Source organism: Pan troglodytes, chromosome 15, assembly GCF_028858775.2.
Source record: "Pan troglodytes isolate AG18354 chromosome 15, NHGRI_mPanTro3-v2.0_pri, whole genome shotgun sequence".
NCBI lineage: Eukaryota > Metazoa > Chordata > Mammalia > Primates > Hominidae > Pan > Pan troglodytes.
In genome coordinates, this window is record NC_072413.2 from 92112324 (window position 1) to 92135636 (window position 23313).

Below are 23313 nucleotides of genomic sequence, written 5' to 3' on the forward strand. Positions count from 1 at the left end.
GCAGCCTTCTGCTGTATCTCCCGGACCCCATCACTGCCATGAGAACAAGCCAGGCTGGGCAAGCACACAAAGTCCATTCATTCCAGACAAGACCCCAGACATGGCAGCTAGCCCAGCCAAGTTCTGCAAAGCTGACCTGCAGCTGACTGCAGATGGATGAGGGGCCCAGCTGAGACCAGAAGAACCACCTGCCTAGATTGCTGACCCACAGAATCATGAGCTACATAACTTTTTTAAGCCACTAAATTGTGTGGTCACTTTTTATCCAGCCATGGGTAACTGACAACATAAGACAATGTGTAAAATCACTGAAGAGGATCAGGCTATATGGCTCGTAGGACAGAAAAGGAAGCGATAGATTCTAATTGCAGCAACCTGGGAAGACTTCCCTGGAGTAAGTGCTGTTTTACTTAAGGATTATGGAATTGTAAGTACTAGAAACTTGATCGCAACTTGCTCAGAGTTCAACGGACTTCATTGCTTTACTAAATGGAAAGCTCCAAAGGTAAAGTATGCTTCGGACAGGGTTTGATTCAGCAACACAGCACGGATGCCAAAGACCTGTCTTTTCTATTCTTTGTTTCTGAGGCATCAGCTTCATCTTGTGGCTGCCAGCTCTCGTGGTTACAAGACAGCTGTTAGCAAGCTCTGGAAGCTACCTTCTTTATTCATGTCTCCCAGAAAGAACATTTTTTCATGTACTTTCTCCTGAAAAGCAAAGAAACATCTTTCCCAAATACCTCTAGTAAATGTTCATGCTACTATCTTAAATGGGGTCATTTACTCATTCCTAAAACCCTTTATTAGGCCCAAAGGATGGGTGGGATGTGATGACTGGTTTAAGTCCACCTGGACTCACCTTTAGAAAGTGCGAGGAGAGCCCATGCCTCTGATACACTCAGGTCAAGGCAGGGGCTCCTATACCTGAAAGAGAAGGTTTCTGTTTCAAAGAAGAGAGGGGGGTAAGAGACAGTGAGTGCCCAAACACAGCGTCCTGTACAGACAGCGTGGGCGTTGTTCTTAGGGAAGACTGCGCCTCGAAGATCCTTGGAGGAAACCAAAGTGGGCTCCCAGCCAGGTTCGCTGCTTCTGTCTCTGTCTCGTTATTCTCACCGCTCCAGCCATTAAGGAAGAGCACACCGGACCCGAAGGTAAGTGGACAGTAGGTTACTGTCTTTTTGTTTTTAACTTTATAGTATGGGATTATATTATTTTCTAATGAAAACCAACATTTTATTGCATTTAAATTACTTAAGAAATCTTGAAGTAGCTTCTACTCTTAAAAATCTAAATTCGTATAGGTAAGTCTAAAGCCCCTTTGGCTCTGATAAGCATCCTTGCCCCTCATTACAGCCCCTACTCCCACCCTCAGAAGTAAAGCACTGCTGCAATTTCATGCGTTCCTTTCCAAGGACCCCCCTTTTATAGTGTGATAAAAATTCATAAAATTTACCATCTTGACCATTTCTTAAGTACAGTTCAGCAATGTTAGGTATATATTCACGTTGTTGTGAAACATCTCCAGAATTTTTTCATCTTGCAAAACTGAAACTCTGTTCCCATTAAACAGCTCCGCTCTGCCCCTCCCCCTGCCCCTGGTAACCACCATTCTACTTTCTGTCTTTGTGAATTTGACTACTCTAGGTACCACTTAATGGTAGAATTATATAGTATTTGTCATGTGTGTGTGTATATGTGTGTAGAGATGGGCTTTTTTCTCCATGTTGCCCAAACTGATCTCAAATTCCTGGGCTCAGCTGATCCACCCACCTTGGCCTCAGAGTGCTGGGATTACAGGTGTGAGCTGCCGTGCCTGGCCAAAATTATATAGTATTTGCCTTTTTGTGACTGGCTAATTTCATTTAGTATAATGTCCTCATCCATGATGCAGCATGTGACAGAATCTCCTTCCTCGATAAGGCTGAATGACATTCCACTGGAGGTATAGATCACATTTGGTTGATCCGTTCACCCATCAGTGGACACTTGGGCTGCTTCCACCTCTCGGCTATTGTGCATAGTGCTGCTATGTACGTGGGTATGCAAATATCTCTTTAAGATCCGGTGTCTTAGGCCGTTTGCACTGCTGTAACAAAATACCATAGACTAGGTAGCTTAAAAAACACAAATTTATTTCCCACAGTTCTAGAAGCTGGGAAGTCCAAGATTAAGAGGTGTCAGCCCCCTTGGTGTCTGGTCAGGGTGCCTTTCCTGGTTTGTAAATAGTGCTTTCTGTGTCCTCACATGGTAGTGGGATAAGGCAGCTCTCTGGGGGGCCTCTTTTATAAAGGCACTAATCCCATTCATTAGGGCTCTGCTCTCCTGATTTAGTCACCTCCCAAAAAGTTCCATCTCCCAATACCATCACCTTTGGGGTTATGATTTTAACGAATTTGGCGGGGCCGTGGCATTCAGACCATAGCACCCTGCTTTCAATTCTTTGGGATATATACCCAGAGGTGGGGTTTCCGGATCATATAGTAGTTCTTTTAATTTTTTAAGGAACTTCCATACTGTTTTCCATAGCAACTACTCCATCTTACGATCCCACCAACAGTGTGCAATGGTTCCAATTACATAAGGGCCAACACTTTTTATGTTCGGTTTTTTTTGATAGCAGCCATCCTAATGGTTGTGAGGTAGTATCTCATTGTGGCTTTGATCTGCATTTCCCTAATGATTGGCGATCTTAAACATCTTTTCGTGTGCTTTTTGGCCATTTGTATATCATATTAGTTCATCTTGCACTGCTATAAAGGCATACCTGAGACTGGAGACTGAGTACTTTATAAAGAAAAGAGGTGTATTTGGCTCATGGTTCTGCAGGGAGCATGGCACTGGTATCTGCTCGGCTTCTGGTGAGGCCTCAAGAAACTTGTACTCACAATGGAAGGCAAGAGGAACTGACATCACGCGGTGCAAGAGCAAGAGGAAGGCAGGAGGTGCCAGGGTCTTTTCTGCAGTCAGATCTTGCAGGAACTAATAGAGTGAGAGCTAACTCATTACTGTGAGGACAGTGCCAAGCACCCCCATGACCCAAACACCCCCGACTAGGCCTCATCTCCAACATTGGAGGTTACATTTTAGCACGAGATTTGGAGGGGGCAAATATTTAAACTATAGCATATATCATCTTTGGTGAAACGTCCATTTAAGTCTTTTGCCCATTTTATTTATATATTATTTATTATTATTATTATTTCAGATGGAGTTTCACTCTTGTTGCCCAGGCTGGAGTGCAATGGCACAATCTCGGTTCACTTCAACCTCTGCCTTCTCCTGCTTCAGCCTCCCAAGTAGCTGGGATTACAGGCACACACCACCACGCCTTGCTAATCTTTTGTAGTTTTAATAGAGACAGGGTTTCACCATGTCGGTCAGGCTGGTCTTGAACTCCTGACCTCAGGTGATCTGCCTGCCTCGGCTTCCCAAAGTAGTGGGATTACAGGCGTGAGCCACCACTCCCACTTTTGCTCATTTTAAAATTGGGTTATTCGATTTTTTGTTGTTGAGTTGTAGCATTTTTTGGTATACTCTGAATGTTTACTCTTCATTGCCAAGTTTGATGTCATGAATAATTTCCCCTATGTTTTCTTCTAGGAGTTTCATAGTTTTGTGGCTCACATTTGGGCAATTAGTTCTCCAGGCCCTTTTAAAGTTATTTCTGTGGATAGATGATAGAAGAGATATATAGGTATCTCCATAGAAAATATTTGTATATAGTTCTGTTATATGCATTTTTATTGCTATGGTTTTGTTTAACCTAATACATACTATTCTGATGCTGGCTTTTTTTTACATTTTATAAGTCTTTTTCATTATTTTTAATTGCTGCTTAGTATTCTACGGTAATGATCCACCACATTTTATTTTGTCTTTTCCCTTTTAAAGGTACTTGTGTCGCTGGTTGTTAAAGGAACATTTCCTACTTTGGAGGAATTTCTTTTTTTTAATTATACTTTTAAGTTCTAGGGTACATGTGCACAACGTGCAGGTTTGTTACATAGATATACATGTGCTACGTTGGTTTGCTGCACCCATCAACTCGTCATTTACATTAGGTATTTCTCCTAATGCTCTCCCTCACCCAGCCCCCTTCCCCCAACAGGCCAAGTGTGTGATGTTCCCCTCCCTGTGTCCATGTGTTCTCATTGTTCAACTCCCACTTATGAGTAAGAACATGTGGTGTTTGATTTTCTGTACTTGTGATATTTTGCTGAGAATGATGGTTTCCAGCTTCATCCATGTCCCTCCAAAGGACATGAACTCATCTTTTTTTATGGCTGCATAGTATTCCATGGTATATATGTGCCACATTTTCTTTATCCAGTCTATTATTGATGGACATTTGGGTTGGTTCCAAGTCTTTGCTATTGTGAATAGTGCCGCAATAAACATACGTGTGCACGTGTCTTTATAGTAGCCATTCTAACAGGCGTGAGATGGTATCTCATTGTGGTCTTGATTTGCATTACTATTTACTATTGAAATTGTGTAGAACTGCTGGACAAAAACTGTGTCCATATGCTGGCCGTGTATTGTTCCATCCAGAAGTGATTTGAGCCTCAGCATTAGGGTGACCCCAACCCAGCCTTTGGTTAGGACATGGAGCCTGATGATGTCACATACATACATTCATACATTCATTGTGCTAATTTGCACAGTCTCTGGTACTGATGTAGTAGCTGCACAGGGGCGTGTGGATTTCTGAATATACTGCCTCCCCGGGGGCTCTTCCCAGAGAGAAAGCCAGAGTGGACACCTGCTGGACCCCTGAATAGGTGTATAGATCGCCATCAGTGTGGCTTAAACTAGTTGAACCAACATATTGATGTCACACTTGTGTCAACATAAAAAAAAAAAGAGAGAGAGAGGGAGACAAATCTTTAAGTAAAATAGTTTTACTTGGGAATAATACAAAAGAAGTAGGATTGCAATCCCACAACATAAATATGGACCAGGGTGGCCTTTTTGTTTTGGAGAACAAAGGAAAAAGCTGGGGATTTTTAGAGAAAGAGGCTGTTATGCAAGTTGTTCTGAAGGAAAGTTCAATGCAATTTGTTTTATGAAAGTTATGCAAGTTGTTTTGAAAGAAAGTTTAATGGCTGTGATCCCACAGCCGAAAGCTCACACCTGTAATCCCAGCAATTTGGGAGGCTGAGGCAGGAGGATCACCTGACATCAGGAGTTTGAGACCAGCCGGGCCAAAATGGTGAAACCCCATCTCTACTAAAAATACAAAAAATTAGCTGGGCATGGTGGCAGTTGCCTTTAATCCCAGCTACTTGGGAGGCTGAGGCAGGAGAATCACTTGAATCACTCCACCGGGAGGTGGAGGTTGCAGTGAGCCAAGATTGCGCCATTGCCCTCCAGCCTGGGCAACAAGAGCAAAACTCCATAAAAAAAACTCCATAAAAAAGAAAGGAAAGGGAGGGGAGGGGAGGGGAAGGAAGGGAACGGCAGGGAAGGGCAGAGAAGGGCAGGGAAGGGCAAGGGCAAGGGCAAAGGCAAGGGCAAGGGAAAGGAAAGGAAAGGAAGAAAAAAAGTTTATTGGTGGTGGCAGCATCTTACAAGACCTGGCGAGTTCTGACTGGCAAGTGTCAGTAGTTGCTAGGTAGGACTGGGAATCTTGGAGTTATGGTCAGGTTCCTGCAGTTTTGGATTGGGTTTGTGAGACACTGTGCCAGGCAAGTGTTTTTGCATAACTGGCTCGCTCTCCCTGTGCTTCTAGCTGTCCTTGTGTGGCCCATGTGATAAGCTGCAGTTTGGAAACATTTCTTGTGATAGTTCCTGTTAGCAGGCAAACGGGAGAGCCTCATCTTGCATGAGAGCCCTCGCATTAAAGCCTTGCTGGCTCTGTCTGCTGAGGTTTTACCCAAGTGACTCCATTTTGAATCTTACAACTCGCACACTACTCATGTGGAAGATTTAAATGTACATTCCAGGACCTGGTGCTTTCTCTTCCGCCTGTTCTCAGAGCAGCTGCAGAGTGAGCCTGACTGTGTCATTTCTCAGCTTCATCTCCCTTTCCCCAAAAAGGTATAGATGATAATCCCCTGCAATGGCTTCAGGACACAAGATCAAGTCCTTGCAGTGCTTTTTTGGCCTCACAGGGCCTGGATCCCTGTTAAACTCTGAGTTCACCTCCTGCCTCTCTCCCCTGCCCACCTGCTGAGGCCACACTGGCCCCCTTGCTGCTCCTGCCACACGGGCTCTGCCACTGCTGTGGCCTCCACCTGGAATGACTGCCCCCCCATAATTCTGCCTAGGTCGCTGCCTCACCTCCTTTTGCTTTAGCGCTTCATCAAATAACATTCTATACATTTAGTTATTTATTATGTTTAATTTGCCCCCATTGCGGTAAACTCTGTGAGGATGGATATTTTGGTCTGTTTTGTTTACAGTCCTGTCCCAGTGCCTAGTCAGTATCAAGCACAGTGGGCCTTCAGTTGAGACTTTTTTTGAAAAACGGAACATCTGCCTATCGCAAGGACTAATATTATTCTGAAAATCACCTTCTTCATTAGAAAGTACTATTTATCATTTTATTATAGAACTTTGATCTTACTTCTTGTGACTTCATTCTGCATAGAGCACACTCCCATCCTTGAATTAAATGACAGCATTTTATATTAACTGACAATGACTGATGCCATGGGCAAATCCTATTTCTGTGAATAACTGAATTTTCCTCTGGACTGCGCATGAGGGGAGAAAGATGTGTGCAGTTTCGGTTTCCTGGAAAATGAAACCTGTCTCATTTGTTGCCTGTGTCAAGGGGCAGTGCTTCAGTCGGGGTGGAGCTGCTTAAAAGGCCTGGGATCACACCCTTTGGGAACACATCCAAGCTTAAGACGGTGCGGTCAGCTTCACATTCTCAGGAACTCTCCTTCTCTGGGTAAGACTGGGAGGGTGGGCAGGAGCTACCCTTCCCGTGGCCCCGGACCTTGGGTGGGCTGTGGGCTCAGGGAGCGGAGGGGAGGCCTTGAGCATCCACTCTCTGCCCGGTGTTTTGGTTCTCATCAGGGAGCCTCGGATGGGAAGGGACTCGAGCCCCACCTGTCCCTGGACTCTGGAATTTAAGGACAATTAGCTTTGTCCTTGCCCAGGTTTTCCTCAGGCCTTGAGGGCGGCTTGGGGTAAAGTGGGCAAGGGGAAGAGACAAGTGTTAGGAGGAACCAAGTCGAAGCCATTGCAAGTCCATTCCTGGGCGGGGTGTTGCTTCCCTGTGGAAAGCTTCTGACCTGGAGCAAATCACTGAGCCAGATCGCGCTCCCTCATCTGTAACATGCGGAGGAGGAGGGTCCCATCTTTTTCACGTTAGTGAGGAGATTACATAAGAGCAGGCACCTCGCCTGCTGTATATGCCTTAAAAATGCGATTGGTTCTGATTTCTTAATTTTGGTGCTTTTTCAATTGCTCCGTGGAGAGATAAGGGAGTCCCGGAAGTGTCTAAGACATTGGCGCTGGCACTTTCAGGAGAAAGAAAGCAGCCCCCCTGGGGAAATAAAGTCCCTCAGGGCCCTGACCTAACACAGGTCCTTTGGTAGCCCCAACTCCCCAACATCCCTCCCTCCCTCCCTCACCCCAGGATCCTTTCAAGACCTGCTGCCGCACAAGCTCAGAGCAGCCTCCCTAGCCCCCTGGAGCCCGTCACATTTTTCAGGACAGTGGGAAGCAAGTCAGGTTGTGTGCCCATCCCGTCCTCAGAGCTCCATCCCTTCGGCAGGTCTGGCTGAAGTTGAGGATCTCTTACTCTCTAGGCCACGGAATTAACCCGAGCAGGCATGGAGGCCTCTGCTCTCACCTCATCAGCAGTGACCAGTGTGGCCAAAGTGGTCAGGGTGGCCTCTGGCTCTGCCGTAGTTTTGCCCCTGGGTGAGTGTTCCTGGGAGGGGCTGGTGCTGGGGGCGAGGAGGCGGCTGGGAAGGGCGGGGGTCCTGTCCAGGGACCCGTGGGAGAGAAAATGGGGGACACCCGCAGCCTTGCTGCCCTGTCCTGTCTTCTCACAGCAGGCGTCCACCCTAACTTTCCATCTGGGAGGGGGCCCGGGGCAGGCAGACAGACTCTGGCCAGATGCCCAGCCCTGGGTGTTCCACAGGTCCCCTCCCCTCTGGGCCCGGGCCTCCTCCTGCCTAGCCGGAAAGGGTCTATCTACCACTGAGTCCCACTCTCTTCAGCTCTCCCTTCCCCCAGATTCACCATCAGAATTCATCTCCTTTAGGAGTTTACCTTGTCAATAGGGCCCCGTGTCCTGTGGGATCTCACATCCAGAGTATCGAGTTTAACAAAATTCTTCAGCTCACTTTTTTCATTAGTTTCTGGGAGATCTCTTTCTGGTTTTATTTATTCTCATTTTCTTCCTTTTCACCCTCGATTCCCCTCCCTCAAAGTCAACCTTTCTAATATATTTAATGTGTGTCTGTTTTTCATATGTATTTTTGCAGAATGGGTATTGTGTTTTGTTTGCGGGCATTTTAACTGACATGCAGGATGGTGTGCTGTAGATCCCATTCTATTGCTTTTTTCCACACTGAGAACCATATTCTTGAGATCCATCAGTGTCATTCGATGAGCATCTAATCCTGGCTTCTACCTGCTGACAAGTGCTCCTCTGTGTGTATCCCCTGCCCTTTACCTTTCTGTCTCTGTGGGTAGACATCCAGGGGTTCCCCCAACTCCGCCAGCACAAATGGCACAGGCTTGAATGGGGGCACAGGGCCCCTGACTCCGACCCTGACTTCTGACCCCTGCCCCAACCTCTAACCTCTGTTTGAGCCTGCACGCACCCTTTGCTGACCCTGTCATCCTCAGCTGCCCTGAGCCCCAACATCTCTCTCCTCAGACCCTTGCTGGGGGCACTGGAGGCTAGCTCCTTCATGCTGGGGTCCCTCACTGGCACCCTGTTTTGCAACTTGGAGGTAATTGGCCCTCAGCAACACACACCACTCTGGGCTCCCAACTCAGTACAGAGAAGTGTGATGAGCAAGCGAGGGCCTGGGCCACGCCCAGCAGTCCTTTCTGTTTGTCAGAAATGCAGATGACTTCTCAGTTTAAGATCAAGCAATTCATAAAATTAAAATAATAACAGCTCAACTTAAGCAAGCGCTTTTATGTTCTAGTCACTTACCCTAGCACTTGAGGTTTGTCAATTTAATTCTATAACAACCCCAGAGGAAGATAAGAAGACAATATCGTCCCTTATTTACCAACCGGGACAATTTACTGTTGTCCAAGTGCTCTGGGCAGGACAGAAGGGTGTGGGTGTGCTGCTTCCAGGCTTGGAACAGGAGGTAGAACAATGAACAATGATAGAAAGTATTCATAGGCCAGGCACGGTGGCTCACACCTGCAATCCCGGCACTTTGGGAGGCCAAGAAGGGCGGATCACTCGAGGTCAGGAGTTTGAGACCAGCCTGGCCACCATGGTAAAACCCTGTCTCTACCAAAAATACAAATATTAGCTAGGCATGGTGGTGCATGCCTGTAATCCCAGCTACTTGGGAAGCTGAGTCAGAAGAATCACTTGAATCCAGGAGGCAGAGGTTGCAGTGAGCCGAGATTGTGCCACTGCACTCCAGGCTGGGTGACAGAGCAAGATTCTGTCTCAAAAAATTAAAAAAAAAAAAAAAAAAGAAAGAAATATTAATAGAAGTAGGAAAAGGTTGGAGGGAGGTCTCAGGGTAGGGCAGGTTCTGAATGGCACGAAATAATGGCCAGGCTACTCTGCCCTATGAATGCCCATCAGCTGAACTTAACAGGCAGGCCTCCAGACACACAGCAGCCAGTTCCTGAGGGCTTTTGTGTGTCAGGGTGCAGGTCTGCTGGGCTGCCAGCCAACTTGACATCACCTCTCTTGCCTGCCAATAAAACTGAACCTTCTAACGAGGTTATACATTCCTGAGTCCCTGGGCTCATAACCCTTCTAGGTGGCCTTTCTGGTCACTCAGGGGTGGGCCTTCATACCTGCGTCTCTTTACTTCCTCTCACCATCACTCTAAGGCCTCTCCCTGGGAGCTGGCTGAGCTCACTCCTGCACATTTGGCTATCTTTAGAACTCCTGGTCCCAAATTGCAGTTCTGGCCCCTCTGGCTGCTGGGGAACATAACCTCTGCCTGCTCCCCAGGGGCTCACCGTGTGGGGGAGCAAACCATGTATATCCAGTGCTGTGAGTGGCTCCAGTCATGGAGGAGCAAGGATGAGTTCTGCCTGGAAGAATCTGGGAAGGCTTCCTGGAGGAGGGAACAATGGCATGGACCTTGAAGAGTCAGAAGCTTTCAATTCATTCCATTCAAGCATTGCTCTCATGTGGCATTCAAGCATTCTATAGTGCTTGCCGTGACTCAGGTGCACAGTGCAAAAGGAAGCACATCTTTCTCTGCCATGAGGACTTATTAGTGTCTGAAGAGCTTTTTCTGGACTATAGGAGAAAGTCATGGTCTCCCTCACTAATAAACACTGACCCTGCTTTGGATGAGCTAACAGCCCTGCTCAGAAAGCATGACACCCATCCTGTTCACTTCTCCCTGCCCCGGTCAAACCACCAAGCCCTAGATTGCATTGCCAAGTATCCTGTATTTACTGGGAATGGACATCACAGTAGCATGCCTTCCTAGCCACATCTATGAGGTTTTGTTCATTTTCATTCTGCTTTTTGTTTGAACTAAACCTGCCTTAGAAGGCAGAAAAGAAAAGATAACGTCTGATTCCCCCGATCAACCAACCAATCAACTAGGTCAGGGCCACGTAAATTCATTCAGGACAAGCACTGGGGTCAAACTCCCCAGTGATCCTCACCCTCCTCCAGAATTTCCACTTCCCAAAATGAAGCAAAGAGCGGTAGACAGGAGTCATCCCTTCTTGTGGCTCCCAACCTGGGGCAGCCCCCTGCCTCCCTTTAGATGGGCAATCGGCTTAGAAAGTGGAGGGGAAGCCAGTGTGGATCTACTCACAGAATGTTCTTCTGGTTTCCAGCCAGGATTGCTACAGTTGTGATTGGAGGAGGTGAGTCTGTGGGGAAGGGGCTCAAGTAACCACCTGCCCCTAGGGAGGTGGACTTGGGGAGCAGCTGGCCTTGTCCATGCCAAGGTTTCCCTCACATGGGTGGTCAGGGGAGGAGGTGGGATGAGGGGCTAAGTATGAAACAAAGAGCTAGAAATACAGCACTGGAAGCTGGAAGCAGGGGGCTTGGAGACTGGGAGCTGGAGTGTGTGTGGGCAGGGTGTGGCAGCAGCCGGCAGAGGCCATTTCCCCTTTGCAGAACATTCACCATGTGACCCTGAGTATGTCTTTGAACTCCTCTGAGCTCCTGTTTCCTCTCCAGAGAAAAGGCTGGTAATGCCCATTCAGGGTTATGGTCAGGATTGCATAGAGTGAAACAATAGAGATTGAACACAGTAGACATGAAAGAGATGCCAGGGCTCAGCTCCCTTTGGTTTAGTTGCTTCCAGTGTGCTCTGTGGCAACACCACGGAGCCCTAGAGCTGTCTCTTTGAGCCGCTCTGAATGTGCCTCTTACATAATCTCCTGGGCAACATCTGCTCCCCTAATGAGATTTGCTCCCCAGCAAAGATAAGAAACTTGCCAACTACTCCCCTGGTCCAGCATTTGGCCAAGGCAGACACTGAGGCTCCGAGGACAAGTGGCTTTCCCAAGGAAGGTCCTGCTGCCCAGAGGAGCTTGGCCCAGAGCCCTGTGCCCAGTGACCCCATTAGCTTTTCCCTCTACTTTCCCCGCCTGGCTGTGCTCCCCTTGATTCGTGCCTATTGGCCGTGCCCATAGTCTCTCCCAAGCTCAAAGTTCACCTCTTTCTCCAGATCCCCTGAGGTCCCCAAGCCTGACTCAGTGTATCTGGGGGGTCCCTTCTGAGCCCACACACCGACCCAGCTCCTCTTCCCTGCAGTTGTGGCCATGGCGGCTGTGCCCATGGTGCTCAGTGCCATGGGCTTCACTGCGGCGGGAATCACCTCGTCCTCCATAGCAGCCAAGATGATGTCCGCGGCGGCCATTGCCAATGGGGGTGGAGTTGCCTCGGGCAGCCTTGTGGCTACTCTGCAGTCACTGGGTAAGTATCCTGGCGGGGCTTGCTGGGGAGGGCGATGAGGAGGGCAAGAGCCTCCAAGGACCCAGTCCCAATCTCAATCCTATGAACCTCAGTCTCCCTGTTCCTCTGTCTCTCTCTACACATTCTCTCAGGGTTTCTCTGAGGGAGATGGAGGAGGGAGGGAAGGAGCCCAAGCCAGGAACAGTGGACTCAGGAAGACTCAGCCCGAAGCAGATTTGCTGGGTTACCTGGGGCGTCTCCTCCCCTCTGGGGTGTAGCCTCCTTCCCTGAAGAGCGAGGCTGCTTCTAGCTCTGGAGTTTACCATGGGAGTTCATGCCTGCAGCAGCCTCTCCCCAAACAAAGACCCCGAGGGTACTGGGAAACAGAGAGGGGAACTGGGTGGGGTCTCCAAGCCTCAGCCCCTGCTGAGGGTCACTGGAGTCTCTGACCCCACAGTCCTGCCCACAGAGCTTCCCCGACAGGCATGTCCCACTCTGTTCACCCTCTGCTTCTTCCCAGGAGCAACTGGACTCTCCGGATTGACCAAGTTCATCCTGGGCTCCACTGGGTCTGCCATTGCAGCTGGCATTGCGAGGTTCTACTAGCTCCCTGCCCCTCGCCCTGCAGAGAAGAGAACCATGCCAGGGGAGAAGGCACCCAGCCATCCTGACCCAGTGAGGAGCCAACTATCCCAAATATACCTGGGGTGAAATATACCAAATTCTGCACCTCCAGAGGAAAATAAGAAATAAAGATGAATTGTTGCAACTCTTCCCAGAACCTTTTCTTCTCGCTGGCTGTGGGGCAGGCCCAGCATACTTTGGGTGGGGAGGGGGCATGTTAGGCTCAGGAGTATCAGGAAATACGTTCATATGTTGTTTTGCTCCTTCTTTCCACACCCTCTATGAGCACATGCTGTGGTCCAGGCACTGGGCTGGGCCCCAGGGAACAGAGGGGACACAGCTCGGTCCCCTCGGTCCCCTGAATCCCCACAGCCAGCGACACTCACGGTCTGCTGAAGGGATGGACCCACAGGCAGATGGCCATGGGCACGGACCTCTGATAAGCGCTATGCCAGAGGCCAGCCCATGGCTCTGGGGGCCAGAGGCATGTTGAGGAAGGGGAGTGTGGATTTTATCCCGAGGACTTCGGAGAGGCACTGAAGGGTTTCAACAGGCCAGCGACCACGGACACTACAACCCCGCGCACCCTGCCCTGGGGAGGGGTCATGTTAGGCTCAATTCTCTTTCCCCACACTGTCATCACAAAAACTTGGGATGTGATGAACCGAAATGAATCTAAATTTGAAGACAAGCTGTCTCCTCCCCTGCTACGACTCCGTATATAACCCTGGGCAGGTCACCTCCTCTCTGAACCTGTTTGCCCCTCTGTAAATGGGGAGTTGAACTAAATGACCTTCAAGTTCCCAGCCAGGGTTTGTGTTTGGCTCAGTTCATGTAGCTCAGGTTTGTGTTTGGCCGTAGTGTCTGTGATCACTGCAAACAGAGTGAGTCCCTGTCTCAAAACGTTAAAAAAAAGACAGAAATTATCCGGGTGGCTCTGATCCAATTACATGAGCCCTTTGAAAGCAGAGAAGCAAAGAGAAGCAGAACTGTGAGTCTAGTGCTACAGACATTTCAAAAACTTGAACAACTCATCCATGTCTCTTAATTGGGTCAATGAAGTATGGTTTATTGCTTCATTGCAACTTAATTGTTTATTGCAACTTAATTCCAGCCATAGGAATTAAGCTTCTCAAGATATTCTTTCAATACGTGATTCTTTTCCCCCACCTCCCCCTTTCTTTGATGCCTTGGGGAATCTGAAAAAAGCTGTGAAACTTCTCCCCACAAAATGTACACATTCCCCAAATAACACCCTCAATGTCAGGGCTTTCATTAGAACATCAGAAGACCCTCATTGGAATGAAAGGTACAACCCCCTGCGTTAACTAGAAATCCAAGCCCTTCCGAAAGGAAAGCACTTGGGTCTGACCTGGGTCTGGGAGGATGGACGAGCCTGCATCCCAGCCGAAGCCCAGTAAATGGTCCTGCAAGGCAGGTCACCCTGGAGCACCCATTATTCTAGGTGTGAGTCCTGACCTCCTCCCTCGTCCCCCTCATGAAGATGAGGCCTCCCGGTTCCCAGAGGACCTGTTTCCATTCTGGCACTGAGCCCCTCACCCCCACCTCGGTTCTGTGGCTCTCACCCCCACCTTGGTTTTGTGGCCCTCACGTGGTTCTTTATCTCTAAACCCTCAGCTTCGACCTTTGTAGCAGGCAGAATTCTAAGAATGGTGCCCAATAACCTCCCTAGAATAATCCCCTCCTCTCTGGGTGTTGGTGGAGCTTCTGAGCATGTTGAGCTATCACTCCCGTGATTTTGTTACATTAATGGCAAAAAGGAGATTATCGGCCGGGCAAGGTGGCTCATGCCTGCAATCTCAGCACTTTGGGAGACCAGAGGGATTCTTGAACCCAGGGGTTTGAGACCAGCCTGGGCAACATGATGAAACTTCATCTCTACAAAAAAACACAAACATTTAGCCAGGCATGGCAGTGCACACTTGTTGTCCCAACTACTCAGGAGGCAGAGGTGGGAGGATCACTTGAGCCCAGGAGGTTGAGGCTGCAGTGAGCCATGATTGCGCCACTGCACTCCAGCCTGGGCAAACAGAGTGCAACCCTGTCTTAAAAAGAAAAGAAAAGAAAAGAAAAGAAAAGAAATTATCCAGGTGACTCTGATCCAATTACATGAACCCTTTGAAAGCAGAGAGTTTTGTCTGCTCACAGCAGAAAAGGAAGTCAGAGATTTGAAGCATGCAGGCGATTTGATGTCTGTCTCTGGCTTTGTGGATAGGGATGCCATGAGCCAGGGAACGCAGGTGGCTATTAAGTGCTAAAAGCTGTCTCCAGCTGCCAGCCCACAAGAAAATGGGGACCTTAGTCCTACAATGGCAAATAACTGAATTCTTTGAATAATCTGAAGGAGCTTGGAAGCCAATTCTTACCAGAGCCTCCAGATGAAAGCCCAGGCTGGCTGAAACCTTCCATTTCTGCCTTGTGGGGCCACAAGCAGAGAACTCAGAACTTCTGACCTGCAGAACTATAAGATAGTAGTGGGTGTCACTTAAAGCCAACTAAGTTTGTGGTAGTTTGTTACACAGTAGTAGAAAATGTATGCAGCCTGGATACCCTGTCTCCCTTCACTGGGCTGAGGCTTGTTCACCCAGGAGCTGGCTGAACTGACTCTGGCAGCCCCAGGATTCCTGACACTCCTGGCCCCAGATGGCCCCTGGGACACCAGGTTCTACTCCTGTGGGATGCCAGAAGAATCTGCCTGCCCTCAGGCCTGCAGTGTTAGGGAAGCCAGGCACATCCACAGCTAACTGGGCTGTGGCACACAGTGGCTCAACAGGCTGAACAGGGATGCAGAGAATTCTCATTGCAGGGATCTAGAATGGCTTCCTGTCGAGACTGGTGTCTTCACCAGAGAGGCAGAGGCTGCTAGTAGTCACCCAATGCCTGTTCTTCCCTTCTGGATGATACGAGAGAGCCCTGGCTTTGGCTAGGCACACGATCCCTAGGGAAGAACTACATTCCCAAACCCTCTTGCAGTTAGATGCACTCATCTGGGTATGCAGTTAAAGGGATTGGATGGGCCCACCTTTGCCCCTTTGTCCTTCCCCATGGGCTCTGCTGCAGGTGAGAGAGTGAGCATCTTACACCCATAGTTGAGAACAACACCTTACAGAAGGCAGAGCAACAAGACTGCAGGAGCCTGGGTCTCCCAGAGCAGAGTCACCACCCTGGCTGATATTTCTAGATGAAAGAGAAGAAACTTCTCTTGTGTAAGCCAAGAGGGTCTCTTACTGCAAACAAACATACATTCTATTGCACACAGTAGGGAATCTTTTGATTGCAAGCAATGGAAGAATTAACCCAATAAAGAGAGTTGCTTCCATCTCTGTTCCATTTCAAAACACCATTAAAATAACAGTCAAGGATTAAAGAAATGCATAAGCCCACAAGGACAAAGAGAAGAAAAAAGGAGATGACTCCACAGAAGTCGCACCTGCTTTCTCTAAACCCACCAATTAGAGCCTGAACCCTGCAAAAGAAACCTGCTTGGGTAATGCCCTGGACCCCCATAAAGGCCCACAGCCAGAAATGACATGGACAAGTGGTTCCACTTAGCAGCCCCAAGAAAGTTGGACATTAAGTTGTCAGTAAAGAGAGCAGAAAGAGTCAGCTTTGCCCTATAGGACCCTGAAGGCTCAGCCACTAGAGCAGCATGGGCTTTGGAGGTGGGCATGAAGGTAGATTGAGAGCAGGAGGGCTGGCTGGAAGTCTGCTTAAGAAGCAGGAAAACCCCAAGATTCCCCCTCCAGTAGACCACTGGAGAGTTATCTTTGGAGAGGTTGAGTCTCTGGACTAGGGGCCACCAACAGGACTAAGGGCAGGAGCTTCACACTAAAAACGAAAGTTTCCATACTAAGTGTTAAGTCTCTCAATCTTCTTTATCAATAGACACCTAGAACACTAGCAGGCAGGCTATGACATTCAGGATGGAAGTGCAGTGAATTCTTACACTTTTATGTTGCCTTGGCCTCCATTCTGAATCTAACTTGGACTTTCTCACACCAGAAGCAGGGTTTGGTCACCCTTGACACAGTTTCCAATTCTTTGCTGCCTTCCAGTCTCTTAAGGTGGTCGATCCATATATCTGCCTTATAAACTGCCTTGTGGTGACCACCTCCTTATGGGACGCCTAGATACCACCTACTTGATTCACCTCTCAATCACAGTGTGACTCCACAGAAGTCATGCCTGCATGCTGTAAACCCACCAGTTAGAACCCCAAAGGGAAACCTGCTTGGGTAATGCCCTGGACCCTCATAAAAGCCCACATGTCCCTCGCCCCCTCTCTCTCGCTCTCACCTGCTGTTTGAGCACGTGTGTCCTGGAGGGCACCCTGTTCCCATTGGCCCTGGATGGCACTCTGCCCTCTTCTCTCTGGGACCTGTAAGCAATAAACTGTTTCTGTTATTTCATGCATTTTGTTGAGTTGCCTCCTCTGAGTCTCATCTGACCAATACACATAAACCTGACTCCCCTCCTAGAGTGTGACTATCTTGGTAGGAATAAACTGGACACAAGTCAGACAAGAGCCACAAGAGCATGTGCCAGTATAAACAAGTTTCCTGTGACGAGATTGCCTGGTCATGAGTTGAACATTTAGGCCTTAGGCTGTCCTCCAGGATAAAGAATAAAGAAGTTTCCTGTGCTTTTACATTGTAAACATCCAAGACCAAATTTCTAGAGCCCCATCAGCACAGGGCTAGGGTTTATAGCCACTCTCCAGAGAGAGTGAGAGAGAATGAGAGGCCAAAGGAGAGGGGGAAAAAAAGCAAAAAATGTGTGTGTGGGTTTAGGGGGAGATTCTTCCCAGGCATTTTATCAGCCCAGGAAAAGAAATGCTCACATTCTGACATTCTGGGAAGAAACTGGCCATTGAAAGCCTGGGTCGGATCACAGTACAGTCCTCGGGTTGATGAGAACAGCCCCTGTGGCCAAGCCTGTCATTGGATATCTACAAAGGCTCAGATATGACGGGGAAGCAGGTGTGAGCCCCTCATGTCTCTGATCCTCTCCCTCCTATCACCCCCAGCTGCAGCCCATCCAGGAGCACTCACCCTCTGACAGCTGTGAAGCTTCAACACTGGCTTCCCCACCCACCAGGAGACTCAAGGGACCCAAGGGAGACTGGAGTGGCTGCTCTGAGTTTGTGGAAAACAGTGGGCACAGGAAGGAGTTATGAGCTGTGAGGACTGCAATGAGCCCAAGTGGGAGATGGCTGGAGTGCTGTGACTTCCAAAGCACCTGGACTGGGGGAGGGAGGAAAAGAGCTTCTATGTCCTGCCACTCTGCCCTCTCTTCTCCTGAGTCCCCATACCAACCTCTGGGTCACCTATGGGACACCCTAAATAGCCACAGGGTGGTCCTAAAAGTGCTGGAACAAGAAGATCAACAAGAAGATCAAAACAAATAACACTTATATACACACACCATGGTCAAGTCACTGCTCATGTCTCATTACATAAAATCCTCACACCATTCCAAGAAAGGTGACGCTCCTGGTCCTATTTTATAGACGTTGTTAGAAGAACTTGTAAGAAGTTGATCCAGAGAACCCCACTCCTGCTGCTATTAAAGATGGGCATCTTTCCGTGGCTGAAAATGATCAACTTTGCAGGTTATTCCCAGTAGATCTGCAGCCTGAATCTGGTTGCCTGCCCACTAACTCTCTCCAGCTGCCTCCTTGAGCAACCAGCCTGCACTCAGGGAGGTAAATTTACTTTTACAATGAATCAAACAATTTCAGATTGATGAAGAGGTCCGGGGTAGGAGTGGGGGCAGAGTAGTTCAATAATTTTAACCATTTTGGGAAGAGCCTCAGCCAAACTCTCTTGAGTGTCTTTGGTAACAGGGATTTACTAGTGGAAAAGATAACTGAGAAGAAACATTTAAAATTGAAATTGAGCCAGGCTTTCCCTTGACAAATTGCAAAGACCTAGGGATCAATCACTGGTTTGAGTGGTTTACCCCATTGCCCCATGCCTTGGCACATGGCACTGCCCAGGGTAGCCCAGCTGGGGAACAGCCCCAAAGTTGAGCTGTATCCTCTTCTAAGATTCGGACAGGTCAGGGGCTACCTGTGGTGCTGAGTGGGTGAATCATTGCACAGAGATGGCAAAGCCACCTGTCTGAGCTTTATCCCAAGGGAAGGAGATGGATAAGACCTGAACACAGCCAGATTTCAGGAGTAATACGATAGAGTGCTGTGGCTATCTTAGGCTCAGGCCTATGGGCTCCTGAGTGGGGACAGAGAAGAGAGTGGGAAGCAGCCTTAGTTGAGACACCAAGATGAGATGTTATGTTTTGGCTGTGTCCCCACCCAAACCTCATCTTGAATTGTAGCTCCCATAATCCCCATGTGTTGTAGGAGGAACCCAGTGGGAGGTAACCAAATCATGGGGGCTGTGCTGTGCTGTTCTCATGATAGTGAATAAGTCTCACGAGATCAGATGGTTTTATAAAAGGCAGTTCCCCTGCACACGCTCTCTTGCCTGCTGCCATGTAAGATGTACCTTTGCTCCTCCTTAGCCTTCTGCCATGATTGTGAGGCCTCCCCAGCCATGTGCAACTGTGAGTCCATTAAGACCTCCTTTTTTTAAAATAAATTACCCAGTCTTGGGTATGTCTTTATTAGCAGCGTGAGAACAGACACAAGGATGTAAGTGCAAGTGGCTTATTTGGGAGGTGATCCCAGGAAACACCAACAGGGGAATGGGGAGGTAAGCAACAGAAGGGACAGCAGCCCAGAAAGGGTCGATTAATGAGTGACTTTGCAATGCAGGCTACTGAGGCTCAGTCCCGCTGGGGACCACTGGAGACAATGTGGAACAGGCAAGAGTTGTCCCACCTGTAGGGGGTTAATCGCCCGACTCCCATCCTTCATTGGCTGAGGTCTATTCTGGATCAACGCGTGGACACTTTCAGCCTGTCTTGTGGGCCTCATGGGTGGGACCCTGGGGCGGGGGCTCAAAGGTGCTGGATGTAGGGAGCAGTAGGCAGGGACTAGAAGAGAGAGTGTAGCGGGTAGGGGCAACAGTACAGACAGGACAAATGATATTCATGCTGGGAAATGCGTATGTCTTTTCTTCTGGCTAGGCCTTTCCCTGGGGGTTGAGTCAATCCAAGCAGGAGTCGAGCTGGACTTGGGTTTTGTAGTTGCCCTATGCTATACTTTGAATGTTTGTCCCAACTCATGCCGATATTTGCCATCGTAACAGTATTAAGAAAGAGGGCCTTTAAGAGGTAAGACACAAGGGCTCCACCCGCATGGGTGAGATTAATGCCATTATAGAAGGGTGAATTTGGCCCTCTTTTTCTCTTTCTCATCTTCCCGCTTTCCATCATGTGATGATGCAGCAAGAAGGCCCTCAAACATACTGGTACCTTGATATTGGACATCCCAGCTTCCAGAACTGTGAGCCAATACATTTCTATTAGTTATAAATTAACCAGTCTGTGGTTTTCTCTTACAGTGGCACAGACTAAGACACTGTGGTTGCTGTGTGTGTGCCACTGGCTTCAGATCAGTGTTACCCTGTGCTTGGGGTGGAGGCTGGCTTGCAGAGGACTTTGCTCAGTGTCTTTAAGCTTCTGCACTGTGCCTGAGCCTTGGATATGGTCTCTGCACATCTGCCCCATCCCCAGTGGTAGACATCTGTTTGCTTGTTATTTGCTAGCCTGGTTGGATGGGAGAAGTTGGATTCTCTATGATCCTCATCCAGCCTCAGTCTAGGCAGGCCCTGTGTGTTTGGGGCTTAGGGGTGGCATTTTCTCAAGATCCCTGCCCCTCTCCTAAGGGTAGCAGGTCTCCAGGTCTGGGCTCAGGATGGTTTCTTGCTCTTCCCCAAGGGCGGAGGGTTTTACTTTTTCTTCTCCTTCTGCAATTGTCTTTGCATGAGCTTTGGAAGCTACAGGGTTGGCTGTCTTTCCCCCGCAGCTTAAGGTTTTTGTGCCCTTCTTCTAGAAGAGAAGGAAGGTGGGGGGTATTTGATGCCCTTCTTGCTCCCTTCCTCCAGTCTTGCCCCTTCCAGGAAAGCTTTCTTCAGGACCCTGCAGGGACCCAGTCCGCAGGGAAAAAGGTCTGCATGTTGGTAGGATCCATGCTGTCTCTGTGGCTTCTGAAGGTTCTATGCACTCACGTGAGTCTTAGTTGGCCTTTAGCAATCACTTAAGACTTTTAGCTGATTCCTTACTCGCTTGTGCAATGGACCCCAGGGGGCTCAGTGATCCAGAGTCCTGTCTTTCCCTGGAGGCACCTGACTGTCCTGCGTTCAGGCCATCTGGTGCCCCTGCAACCTCAGCTGTCCTAGGGGTTCAAGGAAAGTAATGATTTTGTAGACTGGCCTTTTTTTTTTTTTTTTTTTGAGAAAGGGTCTTGCTCTGTTGCCCAAGCTGGAGTGCAGTGTGCAATCTTGGCTCATGGCAACCTCCACCTCCCTGGCTCAAGAGATCCTCCCATCTCAGCCTCCCAAGTAGCTGGGACCCAGGCATGTGCCAATGCACCCGGCTAATTTCTGTATATTTTGTATAGATGGAATTTTGCCATGTTGCCCAGGCCGGAACTCCTGGACTCAAGTGATCCACCCTCCTTGGCCGCCCAAAGTTCTGGGATTACAGGTATGAACCACTGTACCTGGCCAGCTCTTCCTTCTTGATAGGTTACCAAGTGGTCTATAAGATGCCTTGTGTGCACCCAGAAGGCTGCCTTAAGACCATCTGTTACAGTGTGGGCGGAAATTTTAGAACTTGTATTTCTACTTATACCTCATTCTTTGAAACACCTCCAGGGAATGAGGCTTCTCTGGCAGGAAGTGAGACTTCACCCTAGCAGCGAATGGAGCATCAGAGGACACCCAAAAATGCCTGTCACCAGGGTAGGAGCTGTGAATACCCACGAAGTTCCTCCTTGGGGAACAAGGGAATCAAAAAAAGTCTAACTTACAAATGTAGTCATCTCCCATCCTGTTATTTCTCTTTTTTTAAAAAAAATTTTTTTATTTTTAAATTATTTATTATTTTTCAGTTTTCCAGAGGCTGAAGCTAAGAAATTCTCTCCTGTCCTTTAGGTCTTAGGCAAAGCGTCTCTGTTTCAGAGGCCTTCTTTGACCATCTCATCTAAGGAGGGCCTCTGTTATTCTCACATGATGACATTCATCACACAGCCTGGCCTAATGGTGGTGGGAGCCAAGGGTTAGGAGAATGAAGGGAAAAGGTTCAGTCCCTGCCATATCTGGGTCTCCAGACGGGGAGGCTGGAGCTGTCTCATGGGTTATGGGTGGCAGCCCTCAGTGGTGACGGCTTCTGAGGGGCCAGGAACATGGCAGGAAGGAGCAAGATGCTGAGACCTCCAGACGAGACAGAAGTAGACAGATGCCCTTTCTGCTCTGTTCTCTGTGTAGTTGATGCTGCTACCTTGGAGGACAGGAGAGGCAGCCTTCTTGGTCACCCCTTCATACCTGAGCCCTTGGGGAAAAGGGCTCAGGTTTTGTCCTGGACACTTGGCCTCTCTTACCTGGGTTCAGCTGTGCAGGCAGTCCTTGGGAGGAAGATGGAGACCAGGTTGCTCCCCTTGTGGGGCCTGGGCTGCCGCTGTCCTCTGAGTGGCTCAGAGCCTAGGTCTCTGTCCCACAAAATACAGGGGAGTTTCAGCAGCAGCAGGCATGCATGTGCCTCAGCATAAGGAATCTAAAATGTATGGGGGCAGAAGGACAGCTGGGGGTCATCCAGACCAGACTTGCCTCCCTGTAAAACCTCCACGCTTGGGAGTTCCCTCCTGCCTCTGTTGCTCTCTACGGCTCCCTAGAGGTCCCCTTCCTCTCGCTGGCTTCTCGGAGGTATTGCCTTCCACCCACACTGCCATGGAAATGCCTAGTTACATCTCCCTCTCCAGTTCTCTCACTGAGCAGCTGGGACTTCCTTCCTCCTGGGACACCTTTCCCTTTGCCTGCCTCCTCCTCTGTCAGACTTCCATTCGCCTTTCAAAGCCCAAGCCTTTGCCTCCTCTTCCAGGAAGGCTCCCCAGATGTGAGAATATATCTCTGCCTCCTCTGTGCTCCCTACTTGTGGCTGGAGTCCATCACTGCACTGAACATAATGCTCTGTGTCACTTTTGTTTGGGTAAGTGCCCAGTTTCTCCTGACATCATAGTCTCCTGGGGGTCTATGTGGACCCCTCCCATCCACTGTAGCACCCGTCACATGAACAAAGACTGGAGTCTTTAAGTGACTGATATAGTTTGGATGTTTGTACCCTCCAAGTCTCATGTTAAAATGGGATTCCCCAGTGTTGGAAGTGGGGCCTAGGGGCAGGTGTTTGGGTCATGGGGGCGGATCCCTCATGAATGACTCCGTGTCCTCCCCACAGTAAGGAGTGTTTTCACTCTATTCGTTCACAAGAGAGCTGGCTACTTAAAAGAGCCTGGCATCTCTCTTGCTCCCTCTCTTGCCACGTGACACACCTGCTCCTCCTTCCCCTTGTGCAATTGTAAGCTTCCTGAGGCTTTCACCAGAAGTAGATGCCGGCACCATGCTTCTTGTACAGTCTGCAGAACTGTGGGCCCAATAGACCTCTTTTCTTTATAAATGACCCAGCTTCAGGTATTCCTTTATTGTTACCCCAAACAGCCTCACACA

The 23313-nt window shown here is 48.9% G+C and overlaps 1 protein-coding gene across 6 annotated transcripts; it reads left to right on the forward strand.

Annotated features, from left to right (window-relative positions):
• Positions 1-1024: 1024 nt before the first annotated feature.
• Positions 1025-12812, forward strand: IFI27 (interferon alpha inducible protein 27). Of its 6 annotated transcripts, XM_003314494.7 has the most exons (6): positions 1025-1151; positions 6779-6898; positions 7764-7878; positions 10975-11004; positions 11903-12064; positions 12564-12812. In XM_003314494.7, the coding sequence occupies exons 3-6, from the start codon at positions 7788-7790 to the stop codon at positions 12647-12649; spliced, it is 369 nt and encodes a 122-aa protein (XP_003314542.1). In that variant the 5' UTR covers positions 1025-1151; positions 6779-6898; positions 7764-7787; the 3' UTR covers positions 12650-12812. The 6 variants fall into 6 exon arrangements, with proteins under 6 accessions (XP_003314542.1, XP_063649171.1, XP_063649173.1 ...); XM_063793101.1 differs by lacking the exon at positions 7764-7878; XM_510241.7 differs by lacking the exon at positions 1025-1151 and having other exon boundaries at positions 6797-6898; positions 7730-7878.
• The last annotated feature ends 10501 nt before the right edge of the window (positions 12813-23313 follow it).